Below are 18081 nucleotides of genomic sequence, written 5' to 3'. Positions count from 1 at the left end.
TTATTCAATCCATGAATAGCTTCAAATTCCCCAGCGATGTTATATCTCACAGCCTTGTAATGATCTATACAATTAGCATAACCCTAGTGAGCATGGTCACAAATTTAAAGGGTCCGCCCCCGTGGTGTAGTTTCACTTCACCTCACCTCACAATTGTCAAGGGTCCGTAGAGATAATATGCATGTAAAGTAATAGTATCATGGCAGCATGGTGCACTGGAAGATTAAAAAAATACTTCCACAACAGCAACTTTATTTTTCTTCAATTTGGAACACTGCATGTCCCTCGAGACTACAATATATACTGAAGGAAAAAAATGAGTGATCGCATGAAAGCACAAGTGTTCCTATATTTTTTTCCCAGGTTTCTTCCCAAGCTCTGTTTCTCACAACTTTTGAAGAAACTTGGAAACAATAAAGGAACACTTGTGCTTTCATGCGATCCCTTATCTTTTGCCCTCAGTATATATATTTCATCTGTGTCCCTTCTATTCATTATCCATACTTTACACACATAAAACTATACACGCACTCGGAGGTCAAGCTATCAAGGAATGATCAGATGAGTTGCAAAAACCAGGGACCATAGGATTAAATATGCATATGATACCCACATATGTTATCATTGTCAACCAACTAAAGTTTGTTTGTTTTTAACAAACATGGAAATCATGATAGATAAATCAAACCTACAGCTGTTTATTGGTCCTCTTGCTTAGACAGCATTTATGTATATGCATACTGACCGCTATCATCCAATGAGTGCCTACCATCATACTTCATTAGTGTTAATTATGATATTTGTATTTGCTGTTGCACTGAAAGAATCACGCCAGTTTCTTATCTTATGCTACTTTGGGGGATTTTTTCTTCTATATGAGACAGGCAATAATAAGGCACTGTTTTCACAAGCCATTCTGTTGGTATGTGCGTAAACACACATGAGAAACAATGCTCAGGTACAATCATCAGTCACTCAGTAAGTGAGTGGGTATGGTTTTACACTGCCTTTTGCAATATTCAATATCACGCACGGAATACCAGAAATGCATTTCACACATTGTGAGCAATCAAACCTTGACAAGTACGAATCAGGGTGGGGAAATGGTAAGGAAAGAATAGGCTCATTTGGCCATTTATGATTTAATATTTAGACTCAGTATAGCAAACAACATGTAATGAATTTCTTTTAATCTTACTATTTTCTAAAATAGGATTAGAACTACTGCAACAACATGTAATGAATTTCTTTTAATCTTACTATTTTCTAAAAGTTTGGCCCTTTTTGACTTAAAGGGGCACTGATGCGAAGTGATTTTTGCTCCGAGCTAACGTGTTAATTGTCGTGTTCGGCTGCCGCGCGGGCAGTGCTTGCTCTCTAGACCGTGACAAACACCGGGACTGGGCAGCTGACCACCTTGGCAGACTTGTCATTCGAGCCGTCGCGACGGGGAAATCCCCTTTCTGTTTTCTGAACGCTGATTGGTTCGTTGCACCCTTATCTACCCAGACCACAAACATGGACGACAATCAACATGGCTAGTTCACAGGATATCGTATGCAGATGCAAAAACACTTGTACTCGTGTATCGAAGAGAGGAACATGTCCGTGTCGCGCCGCCGGGAAACTGTGTTCAAGTTTGTGCTCATGCGGATGGATGGTACCATGCGTCAACAAACCCGATTGCCAGCCCCCCGAAGTTGAAGTCGATCGACGTGGACTTCAGGGATTTCACCGATCGTGATGTCATCAGCACGGCACGAGACGTACGTTATATGTTGTTTCTTGTATATATATATATATTCACATGATGCAAGGTTATGCACACACAGGTATTCGTATTAGTTCACCTAAACGTCGAAAAGCATTATTTATGTCACTTATCTTCATGCCAATTGAAAATTAGAAATTCGATGACACTAATAATTTCATAATGATATTCATCATATATATTCTCTTTTCTGTTTATACTGTGAAATATAGTTGTTTAACCAAACATAAATATTTGTTTTGCCAAAAGGTTCTTGCAAAATGTGATTGCTACAACATTCCACTTGCTGATAATCACTAGATTACCTGTTTGACGATACACACTTTCTGGTGGAAGGAAGCGTGTTATTATTTTAACTATCTAACAAATGTAATTGCAGGATATGGATGGTGACATCAACCACACCCCTCCTCAACACAACCCCACCAAGAAGAGAAAGAGGAAGACTGCAGATGGTAGCCGGGTGCTTAAGAAGGCTCAATGTCGACCAGGTTCCAGTGGAGGTAATATTTATTTAGATGAATGTTCATGCTCGCATATATGCCACTTAAATATTAATTAGTAATATCTATGTGTATTTATAAAATCATAATCCTTTGTACTGCAATATCTGGATAACTAAGAAATGGTATTTTTCAGTATTTTCACAGGCTGACAGCACAGATGACCTGGAAGCTGCATCGACAACATGCATCAATGACCTGGAAGCTGCATCGACAACAAACACAAGCTCATCATCCTGTCCACCAAAAGTCCCATCAGCACACCATAAGGCAGTCAAGGTACCTTTTTTTCAACAATGAATATGAAGTATTGTTCGTTCATCTAAATGGATTCTGGATTGTTATTTCCAATTAGTATTTTGTACATATTCCAGATAAAATGTCAAATCTTTCCAAGTAGAAGTACAATTATTTTATATGTGTTTGCACTTCACAGAAAATTTAGATGTCACATTGCTATAGCACACGATTTATAACATTTACACATACTTCTCTTCTTCATTTTCTATTTCATATTCGTGATGATATGCAATGGCATCTAAAAGGCAAATATATTTTGTGGCCTTTAATTTAATATTCCTTAATATTTTTCCTGAAAATATTGAAAGTATGGCTTTATATTGTTTAAAATCAATTCATATGATGTATATTTCAAAATAAGAAAAACACATTGGTGGATTATTGCAATTGGTTTTGCCTTACCAAAAGAAAAATATTTTCATGAGAGAGGTTGATATTGCCTTCGGATATAATGTTCAGCCAACAAGACACCTCCCTGTTCACAGTATATGGACATTCACATATTTACATGTATTACTGTATCAAGTGTTGGTTCATGAAAATTTTGAGTGATCATAAAATCCAACCATCTTAACTGAATGCTCAAAATCAGTTGTTTGGTATAATTTTGCTTGTCTCTAATTCTATATCTCTATTCCAGGATTTTGCGGCTTCATTAGATGTGACAGAGCTCAGGAGTATAGTGACTGAACTTTTATTTCGGGACCAGGGGCTTTTGACGACTTCCGCCTGGGATACAGGCCCTGTGATGATCCACCAAGGCAGCCCCAACCAGACAACACACCAAGCTGGTGCAGATGTGGCAATTGTAGAAGCATGCCAACAGCAAGAAGAGAAGTGCTGCTGGCAGACTGGCTCCTCACGAGTGTGTTGTGGATGGACCAAACTTTATACGGTGATCTCCCCAGCGTGCTAGACATTGCAATGGCACATTATAACGACTTCTTTGTACATGACCAAGAGCTAAGTAATGCAGCATACAGACACCAGGCGCACAGACAGTTTATCCTACAACGGTATGGTCGACTGGGTCATGGCAATAGACGTGTTGTGCCATCATGCGTTGTACTAGCAATCCGGAGGAGATTTCCAGATCCCACAGGCAGCTACACCGGCTACAAGGAAGCCTAACAAGCCAGTACATTATGTTTTGTATATATTTTGTATATATTTGTACATATTTTGTAAATATATTGTAAATATGTTGTACATATCTGTATATATTTGCCACATGAATTGATTCTTAAATATAATATTTGTTGAAAGTTGCTGATACTTTCTTTGTTGAAACCAGCTCATGATATCTTACCAAACCATAAATACAAATAACTGGAGCTGTTGTCTTGACTGCCACATACCTCATGAGTAATTACAGAGAAAAAGGATGTAAACTCATAAATCACACTTGAGCGCACCTTTGTAAATTCATTAGGTATGTTACATAAACCATGTCACTTTTATGGGTGTACTGTCAAAACAAACATGTAACGACTGATACACATACCACCACTTGAAATCTCAAATCTTCACACATGTGTATTCATTAGGTACGACACTTTTATGGGTGTACTGCCAAAACATGTACATGACAACAGTAAATAAACAAACAAGAGTACACTTATTGGTCTCAGTAGCGATTCAAACTTTATTACATAGAAACACTTAGACAAGGGGATGAAAATGTGGTCATCCTGTTTCCTTCTGTACACACCTCTACACCCATGACTACAGAAAACAGTACAATACTACAGAACAAATGTTTTACCAGTTTTTCTGCGTTTGACACATTCTTTGTACACAATTATTACATCTCCTTCCCTTGTGCTTGTATATACATATTTAGATATGTGGTTTCCTGTACACCAGTATAAATATACTGTACTGACGAAGGGGCAAGAAGCAGCCCAGAACATTTACTTGTTATCCATTTGTCTTACTATGACACATACTATGTGATTTGGAGAGAAATATTAGGTAGACAACTTGAATGTATGGATAATGCCCAATTGATGTAGACAAAATGTAAATTTGAATACTTCCAATATCTGATTTGTCAGAATAACTTAACAACCAATGCTTATTTACATACGAAAAGAATCACTATTATGTACATTTTTCAAACAAACATTAGAGTCTGTATGCCACCTACCGTTTGAATGCAGTCGAAGATCTAAAAAAATAAGAACCTTCTTGTCTCATTGTAAAGAGGAAAATTTCAAAAGTGAGATAAAAAGATACTACAAATTACGTAAATACATGGTGACAAAGCTAATTGTTGTACATTTTGGTCATCTCTGTGTGCTCTCCAAACTCAATAATATGTAGTATGAAGATTGGGTTACCTAGACCCTTTGTGGTCCCACGAGGAAAAACTAAATGATGGTGTACTATTGTTACTTGTAGCATCTGTTAAAATATGTACCTTTTGGAAATTAAAACATCATACAAAACAAATATATAACAAAAACACTCTGGACAACCGTTTATAACACAAGGTGGATGGACCAATGACAATTGTTAATGACTGTAAATATGACTGTCTGGGTGTGGAACTGGATGCAGTTCAGCTCCTCACTTCTTGAATCGTGTGACACACTGACTCACAAGCTCTGCGATTGGGGGACAGGGTCTCTTTGCAATTGTTGACGATATACGCCTCGGATCATCATCGGTCATTGGTGTTTTTCTTTTCAGACCTCCAGTCTCCTCGTTTTGTCGCTTCTGGAAAGCCAACATTTGTAGGTCCCATCTGTAGGAATAGTTCTTCTCTACTTTGGCAGTCTTTGGTCTCCAGCGCTGGGTCCTCTTACTGTACACACCTGTGTATCTGCAATGAAATAATAACAAAAGTAAGGCAATATGTTGGCCCAGTTGGTCAATGTGTAACATATTTCATAACAAAAACTAGGTGCCCTCTGCACACCTGATAGGGAGAAAGACTGCCCTGTCTTATATGAACATATAAATCAGTTAGTCTGCTACGTAGTCTTATTATCATGCTTACATTGTTTCTCCGTCACTCGTTCTCTGATCCGGTCGATGCAGATGGTGGTTGTGATCAATTGCTGCCAATTGGTTCCTTGCACGGTAGCCCGTAAACCTGAAAGATAGTTTAGATAGTGAGATACATGTATAACAAGTGTAGAAGTGATCACAGCTTACATACTACAGCTTCCCAAAGGAGAAAGAATTATATAATGTGGACAAATGTAAAACAATGAGAAACTTTTCTTCTAAAAATATCAAACGCTAATGTCACATTTGGACATGTCAATACAAAATAGCAACAACAATGTAATTGTAGCCATTAGATAGGAACACAGATTAGGAAGAATCACATATGCTTTTCAAAACAGTGCCAGTATTTCCTTTCAAGTCAGATCAATACAATTTTGGGATCACGAAAATGCAATAATTATATATAAAAACACTAGAAAGCTAGTCAATTTGGACAGGCTTACTGACAATACAACAATTAGATTTCTAAACAAACAGCCACATTGACCCTTTCACCTGGTAATGGGGAAGCTGGAGACGTATAAACACAGTCGTACTTATGTAAACATGTCAGTTTTGTTATTGTAACTCTTGTGCAACATAAGATGAAAATAACAAACAATTTCATGAGGCACTTTCTATGCTATCACTTAACCAAGAAATAATTTTTCAATATACACACCGATTGTACCACATATAACATTATAAAGACAAACATTTACGTACCAACTCGAAATGTTCCGGGAGTGTCAACTTGATCACAAACTGGAGTACTGAAATCAGGTCCAGGCGTGATAGGAAGCGGCGGTGTTCCCGATGTTGATATCGACCAAGTCAGTTCATGATGATCAGTATCCCTTGTTTGAACGCTGAATAAATGTCATAGTACGAATAAGAAAACAAAAAAAGAATAAAATCAGGACAATGCGATCAGGTATAGAGAAGGCGTCTACTTCGTTCACAATTTCACACACGGTAAATCCAACCGTGATCAAGTTAGCGCATAAAGTAAATAACAAATCTACACAACATTTATCAACTCTTACGTGATCAAAAGTAGAAAAAACTTACTTGCTGCAGTCGCAGAATTGGTCGTGAACATCGAGCAGATGTTTGATGACATCGCTCTTGCTTGACTCCGTGTTTTCCCTCAAGCTGTTGAATCTGTCAAAGTGCACTCCTAAACAGATTCGAGACTGGTTCCTCCTCTTTCTTTCTTCCTGTATTCTTCGTTTCTTTGCCGATTCTGCCGTACGTCCTCGACCCATAGCCAGAGCAAAAGTAAAACCATTTCGCCGGGTGACAGGCTTTCTTTTATAAATAAGCCGGGAGTGATCACGCCAAGTAGCGCTGCTAGTTACCCCCGCTAGGTGGCGCTGCTCTATTTACGAAATAAGTGCGTTCACGAGTGGCGCAGCAGAGGTCACAATCCAGTCAAGAATTCTGGGATATCATCCGGGCACTCGCGGGAGGAAAACAATAACAAAGGGAACAACCCGTCCACGCAAAGTGCTACGCATCAGTGCCCCTTTAAGTCTATGGCCCTTTTGTCTTTCTGTTGGCCCTTTTGACTTCAACCCTTAAAGAAGCATGTGTCAAGGCTCTGTCAGTTACGTGACACAAATATCCTATGACATTGACCTTGTTTCGAACCTCGGAATTCCTCTAGTTACCAAATAAAACCGTTCATTCGTTTTTCACTTACAGAATCCCGAAGACCCGTAAACTGATAGCATTTGGAGACAGTTGTTCTTTTCTACGATCAGATTTCTCTGTATCCCAAATCTAAACACGGAAGCGGAAACAACTTGCCCCGGTGCTCGCGCAATAGCAAAACATTTCGGTGATGTCATTTAAATCGCTTACGGCATTGATTTGCATAATCTCTAAATATGAAACAGACACTGGCCAGAGGATCAATAACTGAAAGGTTTGGGTTGTCTTAAGTGATTGTTAGTTCTGTTCAAACGGTATATCGCCTTTGAACGATTATCATCATTATTCTTTGCTTGAGCGATACGTAATGTAAGGGAGATAACTATGTCTAAATGATATTTGCAATACAACATATTACACAATGTAACAAGTCTCCGCTGATAGTTTGGACGTTTCAGTATTTCAGTTGTGCCAGGATAAGTAAATTAATTAGCAGTAGTTCAACTAAGTTAGTTATGAATATACCCCCAAAAGAATATTATTTGGAAGTTATAGAAGAGATTCATAAAATATTGGACACACACACACAAAAATATTGCAATTTGCGCCTCCTCTTTTAAGCTAGAAGAACCCTTCGTTGAAATCTGTCGCCATCAGCAGTAGAAACGTTATACTAGTCTGCACACAATTCACTATTTGCAAACATTCATTGTGCAACTACAGAATGTTTAAACTGACAAATGACGCAAATGAAGGTAACATCATAGAAACGGGTCAATCTGTGCTCAAAGAGGTTCGGACCCAAACGTCTTGGGCGGATAATACGAGCAGTGACTTGATGACGTCATCAGCTACTTACATATGTTGTGAATCATCCTCGAAGTCTGACAAGGAGTGAGATGGTTTTGGTGAAACACATCGTTGAATTTGTTTTTAATTCATGAATCAGAATAAGTTCAACCACGAATCCGTTGTCCAAATATTATACAAATTAATTAAAATATCCCCAGTTCATTCTCTTGAAATGTAAACAGACAGATTAATGATAAAAGAACCGCCTTGTCTAAACGAAAAAACTGGGGGTGGCTGTTTTGTTTTTCTTAATTGCTACATACAGAATCTGGATTTGAAGTAGGTTGTTCTTCTCAGAATCTCTCATGCATTTTAACTGTGAGGAGTTCATATTTATCTCCATGTCCATTATTTAAAACAGTGCTCTCAAATATAGTGGTTCGTATTTCTCAAATGGGTAAATGACGATTGGGAAAACATCATCACAAAATACAAAATTTCACACTCGTTTCGTATAAGTCGTATGAAACATTTGCTCGTGTAATAATCTCTGTACATCAATCAAAGTTCGGTGTTATCGATAGGTACACACAACAAAAACACCAATAATAATATGTGTTAAAATTATACAACCAGCCGCTTCATTTTGTTAAACGATATAGCATAAATAGCAGTGATTTAAATAACAATAATATTATTTGTAATGAGATATCCTGTAGTAGTCATAACTTTAAATGCCGTTAGTTATTTAACATTCCTTTTACAGTTTCTCGCTGCCAATGAGTATGTGAATTAGTCGTAACGTATATACGACAAATTTATTTGAGTTACTCCCCCCTTGATGATTTGTCAACATATGCCAAACTAAAAACATTTTCTGGTTTTGTTATCAAATGGAAACATTTGACAGGATATAATCTGCGAAGTGAGTGTGACACCAATGAAGATATGCGCGATATGAATAGAATGAATTCGATCGGTGCGGATGAGGATGCTGACGTGTTTGAAATTACTGACTTTACAACTGCGTCAGATTGGGAGAGGTTCATCGCTCGCTTTGAAGAAATCATCCACGAATGGAAGTTAGCCAATCGACCGCCTCTACCCCCAGCGCCAAAAGACGAGTATTCAAATGGAGCCTGGGATGAACGATCTGAAGAATTACAGTTTGCTGATTTTAATTTCAAGATTACTCATAAATTTCTGAAATCCTGCGTTGTGACGACTGAAGGTAGAACTTCTGAGGAGAAGGACGGAGGTCAGGAGACGGACGACATTGAAGATTTTGATGAGAAAACACCAACAGTGTATTCAGATTTAATGAACCTTGACAATGATTTTCCTTCTCGTGCCCACCCACTGTGTAGATGGTATGGACTCCAGGAATTCCTGACTTTATCTCCTGCAGCTAACAATGAGATTATTGACTCTGAAAGTAGAAGCAAGCTCCTTCTCAGCTCTGCCTCCATTGCAATGAGCAACACAGCCTGCAGTGTGCCAGTGTTTGTACAGCAGTCACACAACTGGAGGAAACTGTACTGTGGAACATGTGTCGTTCCTGGAGCAAATGTTGAGTTTGAAATGGTTCATCTGAAAAAGATTCCCTCCCAATACGACCATCTAGCTGGTCTTATAGATGTGTTCAAATCTAAATTAGGGTGTGTGTACATCTCTATGCCTCCAGTCTCAGTATCTGTGAGGTTCACATACATCTTAACTGATTGGTCATGTACAGCCTGGCCACAGGCGCCTCCAGACTTGTCATCATTGATGGAAGATGAAGTTGGCTGCAGTGATTTTGGTAACCTTCCATTTGGAGCATGTGAGGATCCAGTGAGTGACCTACATTTGTCCTGCACCTGGCCAAGTCTCTCAGAGGATATGATTGTGGAGAACCATGTTTATTCAGATCTTGACCCCCTTCAAGCGCCTCAGTGGTCTGTTCGAATCAACATGGTCGATGATCCACTGTGTCTTCTTGGGGATTATATCAGAGAATTCCTTACCCTCACTGAGAGAAAAGAAACAACTGATGAACTCCTTGGAAACCTAGTACCTGAGGAGGGGGACAATGCAGACCTAAGCCAGGCACTGCAACGTTTGACTGAACCCAACATGCCATATGCCATGCCTTCCATTGGATCTGTTGTATCGACTGCTACAACAAGACTGAAAATAAAACCAGAAGAAGCACCAATTGCTTCAGACATGCTAAACCAAATATTATTATTTCTGTTTCCTGATGCCAAGGGGCCGAAATGTGAAGGGGAGGATGAAAATGGAGATGAAGAAGTTAAAGAAAAAACAGCAAGGTATACAGATGTTTTGGCAGAGCTAAAGAAACAGATGAAAACCGCACCTCTTGATAGTTTAACCCATCGCTTGGCTGTGTGTTTTGCTATTGTTAACCACAATTATGGTGGTTTAAGAGCTGTTGCACACTTGTGGCAAGAGTTTGTCTTAGAGATGAGATTTCGTTGGGAGAATAATCACTTTGTATCAGGAGTGGAAAAGTGTCAACCCAATCTTGGAGCTTGCCTTCTGCACCAGAAGCTTCAGATGCTGAACTGCTGCATAGAGAGGAAGATGAAGAGAGAGTCACTGGGCTACGGATATGGTTCAGAATACGACAATTCTGATAGAGTTTCCCCTGATAGTCCTGGTGATCCTTTCAGCCGAATGTCAGACAAACAAGACTCCTCCCAAGCTGAAGGACAAGTTGATCAGGTAAACAGCGAACGTATTGGCAGTATAGGAAGTGTAAGTGATGATGAATTCTACGACTGTGATGAGGATGATGAAGAGGATGCAGATGGCGCTTCAGTTCCAAAGGAGAAGACAAAGGTTGACCGAAAGAATAGCAGGAACAGGGACAGCTCAGAAGACAGAGCCAAGCTGGAGGAAAGTATTGAGTCGGCATCTGTTGCCAGTGAATCATCCTTTAAAGACAGCTTTTCTCATAAACCTGACGGTAGACTTGCACCTTTTAAGAACATGAAACTGCTGGGATCTAGTGAGCAGATGTTTGTCCCCATCACGCAAGAACCATCACCTATGACAGAAGACATGCTTGAAGAACATGCTGATGTCCTCTCAAAGCTTGGATCATCTCAAGAAAGCACGCAGCTGCGTGCAAGAATGCAGAGTGCATGTCTTCTCTCTGATATGGAGTCTTTCAAAGCTGCTAATCCTGGTTGCACACTAGAAGATTTTGTTCGATGGTACTCCCCACGTGATTACATTGAGGATGAAGTCGAAACTGAAGATGGTAAGAAGGAAATAAAAGGCTGCCTTAGTCAAAGAATGCAAATTCCTGGAAACATGTGGGTGGAAGTATGGCAGAGTGCAAGACCCGTTCCTGCCAGACGACAAAGACGGTTATTTGACGATACTAGAGAAGCTGAAAAGGTCCTCCATTGGCTTAGCTCCATGAAGCCTGCAACTGTTGTGTTTAACTTAATGCCAATGTTAACACATGCTGCTATAGTAAAGGTCCTTGATAATGAAGATGCCGATGTGCCTGCTGTGAAGACTCTAGTTGACCAGATAGTGTCCAAGGGGGCCAAACTGACTCGAAACCCTATGGCTGATGTCAGGAAGTATGAACATTTGGTCAGACTCATTGAAATGGCAGAAACCCTGATTGCAAGAACAGTGTCCCTGAGATCCAAATTTTCTGAAGACCTCCTAGAACAACGAGGTGCTGAGAGTGAACTCCATCACTTTGTGTCCTGTCTTCATCAACATCCTGAGGTTACAGTTCGAGGTGGTCCTTGTGGTCCTGTAGGAGCCATCATCCACAAACTGTTTGTCCAGTCACAGAAGGCTTCCTACATGTTGCTAGATGAGGATGAGGAGCCGACCGAAGAAGTGGAGAGAGATGCACATAAACCTGCCAGCACTGTCCCAGATTTCCCACGAGCAACAGCCCGGGAATACATACTGAGAGCTATGGTACCAAGGCCTGCTCCTTATTCAAGGGTGCTACCACAAAAGATGTTCTGTGTTCTGGTAGAAAATGACCACTTTAGGTTAGCAGGAGCATTTTCTTCTGATACAACTTTCCAGTGATATTTTTGCTGTTCACTCAATAACAAACTTAAATGAGAAGAAATGTGTCATCAGGTTTTAATTCGGATCAGAATAGTGAACATGGATACCAGGTCCTTCGCTGATACCAAGGTTGTTGGGTGTTATTTATTTGAATGGGTGTGCCAGTTGCTTTAACATTTTTGTCTTATCCAATGACATATGATCTGCATGTAATCTATGCTTTACCAGTGTAGACGTTCTAGATGCAGTTGTTTGTATTTATTTATGTTCTGGAGATATTTGAATAGAGCTATCACAAACGTTCATAAAATAATGCAAGGCATAGTTTGTCATGATTCTATTCATCTTTGAAATTTTAATGGAAGTCATTCATTCTTTGCCATCGTTAGCCATATTGGGAACAGTTTCTATGGGTTAGGTCATCCATACTTTTGTATGTGTTTCTTATCTCCAGCGTCAGTGGCATGAGCTCAGTCAGCCAGAAAAAAATATGTTTTAATGTCTAATTGTGTAAGTTTTTTTATGACATTTCATAGCTGGAGCACTTGGTATCAGTCCCTAAGTTGACTTATAACTTAACAAGTACTTTTTAATAACTTTAACAGAAAAAAAGATATAGATGTCCTGCTTTTTTGTATGAAAGTGCAATGGTGTGAGTTTTTTTATCACATTGGGGCATAAATTTCCACATAACTTTCTAATTGAGAATTTCAAATTAAATCAGAATTTTATCATCATCAGAAGGCAAATCTGTTCATGTAAAATGAGGCATGTTTTTAACATATCTGTCGTCATTGAGGAAGAATCTGGTTTCTTCTGGCAACTAATTTCACATTGTTATGATGCTTTTCACTATTTGCACTGTCCATACTCTGCCTGTCATTACAATACTATGCGTACGGGCCGGATTGAGATATTATGTTTTATTGCATTGGAATGAAAATTCCAGGCTAGCAGGAGATTGGAAATACAGAGATAAAATAGGGACAGCCTCAGATACACAAAAAACTTAATTAAGCATCCCTGTATTTTTGCTATGGTAGGTTTTCAACACGTACATAAAATTTCTCGTGGTGACCAGATGGAAAAACATGAGTTTTTTCTGACGCTTATCCATGTTGATTTTATTATGAAAATTGTTCATTTTAATATACACTGATTTTCATACAAAACCATGTCTGTACAAATATTGCCCTAGAATGTTTAATGTTGAATTTATTGGTGAATGTGCACATTCAAAATGTCATTTGCATGTCTTACACGATTCAAGGTCAATGCCGAGTGTTACCTCCATGTGACTGTATGACAGCCAGTCTCCTCCTCATACCCCCTGTCAGCCTCCTGATCCTCTGAAGGGGCAGTCTACGCTATTCCTATAGTTTGGCATGAAATGCATGTGGACCCGTTTTTTTTGTAAATATCTCTTCATCTAATGACCCAATCGATCTCAAACTGTGCAAGTGGATGTTTTGTCAGACAACCTAATCACATTGTAAATCACCGATTTTATGCATTTGTATTAAAGAATCTGTCTATGTAACGTCAACAAAATAAACAGCAGAACGCAGACGACTTGCAGAGGGAGGGACCCAATGACCTGTAACAGCGGCAGTGTTGGGTCATAAAGGTCAACGTTCGTCAATGTAGGTCAGCTATGCACGTGACAGGTATGAAGAGGTGTTCATTTCTAGCAACTAGTCGGCAAACGCCATCTCTGATGACCCTGATTTCAAAAGAATCTTAACTTTGGATACCTACCTTTTGTACAAGGTTTTGTTTATTGGTTGTTGGTTTATTTTTCACAATTTTTTTAGCACGATGTTCTTTTTCATGCCAAGAGCAAAAGTTGCACGCTTCATGTAATCCGACACCTTACAAATCGGTTTGCTCACGTTTGCTCTCTTTTTAAAAAAAATTCAACACATTTCTAATTAAACATGTAGCATCATCTGAATAAGCTTCCATGATGACAGCTAGAAGTAGTCAATGTGAATGATCCAAACGGTCTATCACTGTGCAGTGCACAGGTAACTATCATGAACTGCATGTGCATTTACCTTTATGACCGTACACTGCGCTGTTACAGGTCATTGGCTCCCTCCCTCTGCAAGCATTCTGCGCTCTGCTGTTTATTTTGTTGACAGTTACATAGACAGATTCTTTAATACAAATGCATAAAATTGGTGATTTACAATGTGATTAGGTTGTCTGACAAAACACATACTTGCACAGTTTGAGATCGATTGGGTCATTGGATGAAGAGATATTTACAAAAAGCGGGTCCACATGCATTTCATTAGTGTAAAGCAGCTTCCAACTGGGAGAGGTTCTGTACGGGAGGATCCTTTGTTGCACAATCATGTCCCAGATATGCTCCAAAGGGTTAAGATTGGGGTTCATTCAATCCTGAGATGTCAGAGGGTGCCTAACTAAGTTCTTCGTGTATATTTAGGATGTGTAAATGAACAGACAACTACAGATTAATTTACAGTTTCATATTGTATATGATGACTTGCATAATAAAAACCTAAACCTGCTAAAGGCTTATCTGGTTATTGTGGCAGAAACCATGTTCTGTGGAATGCCTAATTGCAGCCTTACCTTGTAAAGAAGAATATGTGGTATTGTTTTGTCATAATGCAGTCCCTGTGTAAATCACTAAATGAGCATGGTTTACAGGCATGTCAAAACCATGCAGCCCTTTGGGCACCTCAGGACTATCCAGACAAACATATGTTTTATATCAAGTATGTCTACTATGTCAAGTATATATTCCATGTCAAGTATATATTTTATACCAACTAGGGGCGATGGGGTAGCCTAGTGGTTAAAGTGTCCTGCTCGTCTCGTGGAAGACCCGGGTTCGATTCCCCACATGGGTTCAATATGTGAAGCCCATTTTATGGTGTCCCCTCTCGTGATATTGCTGGAATGTTTCTAAAAGCGTAATATCTAAAATCATTCACTCAATATATCAAGTATATCTTTTTTATAAAGTGTATCTTCTAGTTGACCCACACAGAGTGTATGGAGGCATGTCAAGGATAAAGGTCCCTGAAAAGAGTGTGTTTATCTACTTTAGAATCATTTACTCTTGGTCAGTGGAACTTGATACATGTTAGGTGGAGCCCTGACTGAAAGCATATTGAAGGTTATTGTAAAGTTTGCAAACTTTTCACTAAAATACGTTTTCCTGCAAATGTGCATTATAAGGCAAAACCCATTTCTGGTGTCCCCAGGCGTGATGTTGCAGGAATATTGCTGAAAGCTGCATAAAACTAAACTCACTCACTATAAGGCAAAACAATATGCTTGTTTTCGGTTATCTGACAAATATGATATACAACTGATTGGTTGACTCTGTTGAACCTGGTCTATAACAAATAGCATGTATTTATCAATGTACAATTGGTGGTGTATAAAGAAAGTTTTCCAGAGCCAGTCATTTGTGAAAGTGGAGAAACTAATACTAGACAGTATTCATAATCTTGTGTGCTGAGATCATCTGTAGACTTCTTTCTTTGACAAAAACTGTTTGTTTTTCTGACGGAGATCTCTCTTAAGATTATGTAAATGAAAATGACACGCCATTCATGATTGGAAGATGGACAGTATCAGCTGTTATTATACATTTAATCAACCTAAAAAGGTTGAAAAAACCCACCTACCCTATTTTCAAATTGAGTGTAAAAGAAAACACATATTTCCCATGGGTCCTCATGCAAACTATGATTTCTTCTTGCACTGGATATTCAGTATGATTATATGGATATTTGTGAACCTGTAGAAGGCTGTTAAAGGGAGTTCTGCATCTTAGATCCACTTCACTTCTTCAAGATGGCATCAGAAGTAGTGTTGTTGTTATTGTGATTTATTTGTGGCTCAATAGTGATATTATGCTTGTATGTTGAGATTGTTAGCAAGAGTTATAATAACTTTGATTTTGGTTCAATGTGGAGATTGTTATTCTAAGGCCCTTGGATTTAGCCAGTTGGTTGGTTCAGTTCAGGCCCTTGGATTTGTGATCTGGTTGGTTTTCAATCAGGCCCTTGGATTTATGAGTCAGTTGGTTGATTTTCAGGCCCTTGGATTTATGATTGGTTGGCTGGTTCAAGGCCCAGGCCCTTGGATTTGTGATTCAGGCCCTTGGATTTATGATTGGTTGGGTTCAATTCAGGCCCTTGGATTTATGATCCAGTTGGTTGGTTCAATTCAGGCCCTTGGATTTGTGATCCAGTTGGTTGGTTCAATCCAGGCCCTTGGATTTATGAGCCAGTTGGTTGGTTCAATTCAGGCCCTTGGATTTATGATCTGGTTGGTTGGTTCAATCCAGGCCCTTGGATTTATGAGCCAGTTGGTTGGTTCAATCAGGCCCTTGGTTCAATTCAGGCCCTTGGATTTGTAGATCTGGTTGGTTGGTTCAATCCAGGCCCTTGGATTTATGAGCCAGTTGGTTGGTTCAATCCAGGCCCTTGGATTTGTGATCTGGTTGGTTGGTTGGAGTTGGTTGGTTTTCATGGATTTGTGATCTCAGTTGGTTGGTTCAATCCAGGCCCTTGGATTTATGATCCAGTTGGTTGGTTGGTTCAATCCAGGCCCTTGGATTTATGAGCCAGTTGGTTGGTTCAATTCAGGCCCAGGCCCGTGTATATGTGATGATGTTTTGGATTGAGTTGGTTGGTTCAATCCAGGCCCTTGGATTTATGAGCCAGTTGGTTGGTTCAATTCAGGCCCTTGGATTTATGATCTGGTTGGTTGGTTCAATCCAGGCCCTTGGATTTATGAGCCAGTTGGTTGGTTCAATTCAGGCCCTTGGATTTGTGATCCGGTTCCCCTGGGTCAACATTAAAACTAACCTTCATGTACGTGTATATGTGATGATGTTTTCAATATTGATTAGCCAGTTGGTTGGTTCAATCCAGGCCCTTGGATTTATGAGCCAGTTGGTTGGTTCAATCCAGGCCCTTGGATTTATGAGCCAGTTGGTTGGTTCAATTCCAGGCCCTTGGATTTATGAGCCAGTTGGTTGGTTCAATTCAGGCCCTTGGATTTGTGATCTGGTTGGTTGGTTCAATCCAGGCCCTTGGATTTATGAGCCAGTTGGTTGGTTCAATTCAGGTTTTTTAATATTGATTAGCCAGTTGGTTGGTTCAATTTCCAGGTGGATGGTTCAATTCAGGCCCTTGGATTTATGATCTGGTTGGTTGGTTTCAGGCCCCCCAGTTGGGTCAACTTGGATTTTAAATCCAGGCCCTTGGATTTAACCTTCATGTGACGTGTATATGTGATGATGTTTTCAATATTGATTAGCCAGTTGGTTGGTTCAATCCAGGCCCTTGGATTTATGAGCCAGTTGGTTGGTTCAATCCAGGCCCTTGGATTTATGAGCCAGTTGGTTGGTTCAATTCAGGCCCTTGGATTTGTGATCTGGTTGGTTGGTTCAATCCAGGCCCTTGGATTTGTGAGCCAGTTGGTTGGTTCAATCCAGGCCCTTGGATTTATGAGCCAGTTGGTTGGTTCAATTCAGGCCCTAGGATTTGTGATCCGGTTCCCCTGGGTCAACATTTAAACTAACCTTCATGTACGTGTATATGTGATGATGGTTTCAATAGTTGATTGATTGTTGGGATTAAGGTTTGTTTACATTGGTATCAAAGACACCTAAATTCTAGTCATAGCTTACAGGCATTAAGATTAATCTTTGTGCATGGCATTGAAAATAGACATTGTTTCCGTTCAGGTAATTATTGAATATTTTGTTTAATTTGATTAAGTATTTATGGTTTATTATCTGTATGATTTAGAACATTAAACCGTGGTATTTATTTTACAACTTTATATGTTAGTGTCAGGCAGTAAGCAGTATTTCAGAACTTGTATTCATTTTAATGCCCATGACAATATAATAGAAATGAATGAATAAACTGACTGGGTTGTATGGTTTACTAGATTAGCTGAATGGATGGATTGGCTAATTCGGTGGTCAGTCTTGGTAGGTTGATTGATTGG

At 39.3% G+C, this 18081-nt stretch overlaps 3 protein-coding genes and 1 long non-coding RNA gene across 5 annotated transcripts in view; 2 read left to right on the top strand and 2 right to left on the bottom strand.

The window, feature by feature from the left end:
- The window catches only part of LOC124285642 (ubiquitin-associated domain-containing protein 2-like), a 33297-nt gene extending 25726 nt beyond the window's left edge, over positions 1–7571 (bottom strand). Inside the window, exon 1 of one of the 2 annotated variants that reach the window (XM_046721902.1) lies at positions 7277–7571. In XM_046721902.1, the coding sequence (XP_046577858.1) occupies positions 7277–7424 (148 nt within the window). In that variant the 5' untranslated portion in view covers positions 7425–7571. The remainder of the gene's footprint in view (positions 1–7276) is intronic. The other variant, XM_046721901.1, reaches the window with a different exon arrangement.
- LOC124285643 lies at positions 5310–7120 on the bottom strand. Its single transcript, XM_046721905.1, has 4 exons — positions 6643–7120; positions 6298–6440; positions 5579–5674; positions 5310–5401 (listed from the first exon to the last, which is right to left on the bottom strand). The coding sequence occupies exons 1-4, from the start codon at positions 6837–6839 to the stop codon at positions 5343–5345; spliced, it is 495 nt and encodes a 164-aa protein (XP_046577861.1). The 5' UTR covers positions 6840–7120; the 3' UTR covers positions 5310–5342.
- A 1275-nt stretch (positions 7572–8846) lies between the features above and the next one.
- LOC124285647 (rab3 GTPase-activating protein catalytic subunit-like) lies at positions 8847–13224 on the top strand. The gene has a single exon (XM_046721908.1). It carries the CDS (start codon positions 8968–8970, stop codon positions 12088–12090), a length of 3123 nt encoding a protein of 1040 aa, XP_046577864.1. The 5' UTR covers positions 8847–8967; the 3' UTR covers positions 12091–13224.
- A 177-nt stretch (positions 13225–13401) lies between these two features.
- Positions 13402–14609, top strand: LOC124285648. Its single transcript, XR_006900861.1, has 2 exons — positions 13402–13450; positions 14373–14609. It is a non-coding gene; the product is annotated as an uncharacterized LOC124285648 (long non-coding RNA).
- Positions 14610–18081: the final 3472 nt, after the last annotated feature.

This window comes from Haliotis rubra, unplaced genomic scaffold (genome assembly GCF_003918875.1).
Source record: "Haliotis rubra isolate DU_JTF1 unplaced genomic scaffold, ASM391887v1 Scf365, whole genome shotgun sequence".
NCBI classification, from domain to species: Eukaryota; Metazoa; Mollusca; class Gastropoda; order Lepetellida; family Haliotidae; genus Haliotis; species Haliotis rubra.
This window is presented reverse-complemented; position numbering and strand designations above follow the sequence as displayed.

What these genes read in the sequence shown, in the direction of transcription:
- LOC124285643 (XM_046721905.1), bottom strand. Translation starts at nt 6,839, where the DNA reads ATGGGTCGAGGACGTACGGCAGAATCGGCAAAGAAACGAAGAATACAG. An exon ending in TCCCGGAACATTTCGAGTTG is followed by an intron (nt 5,675 to 6,297) that starts GTACGTAAATGT and finishes ACTATCTTTCAG; the next exon opens with GTTTACGGGCTACCGTGCAA. An exon ending in ACGAGTGACGGAGAAACAAT is followed by an intron (nt 5,402 to 5,578) that starts GTAAGCATGATA and finishes ATTTCATTGCAG; the next exon opens with ATACACAGGTGTGTACAGTA.
- LOC124285647 (XM_046721908.1), top strand. Translation starts at nt 8,968, where the DNA reads ATGCGCGATATGAATAGAATGAATTCGATCGGTGCGGATGAGGATGCT.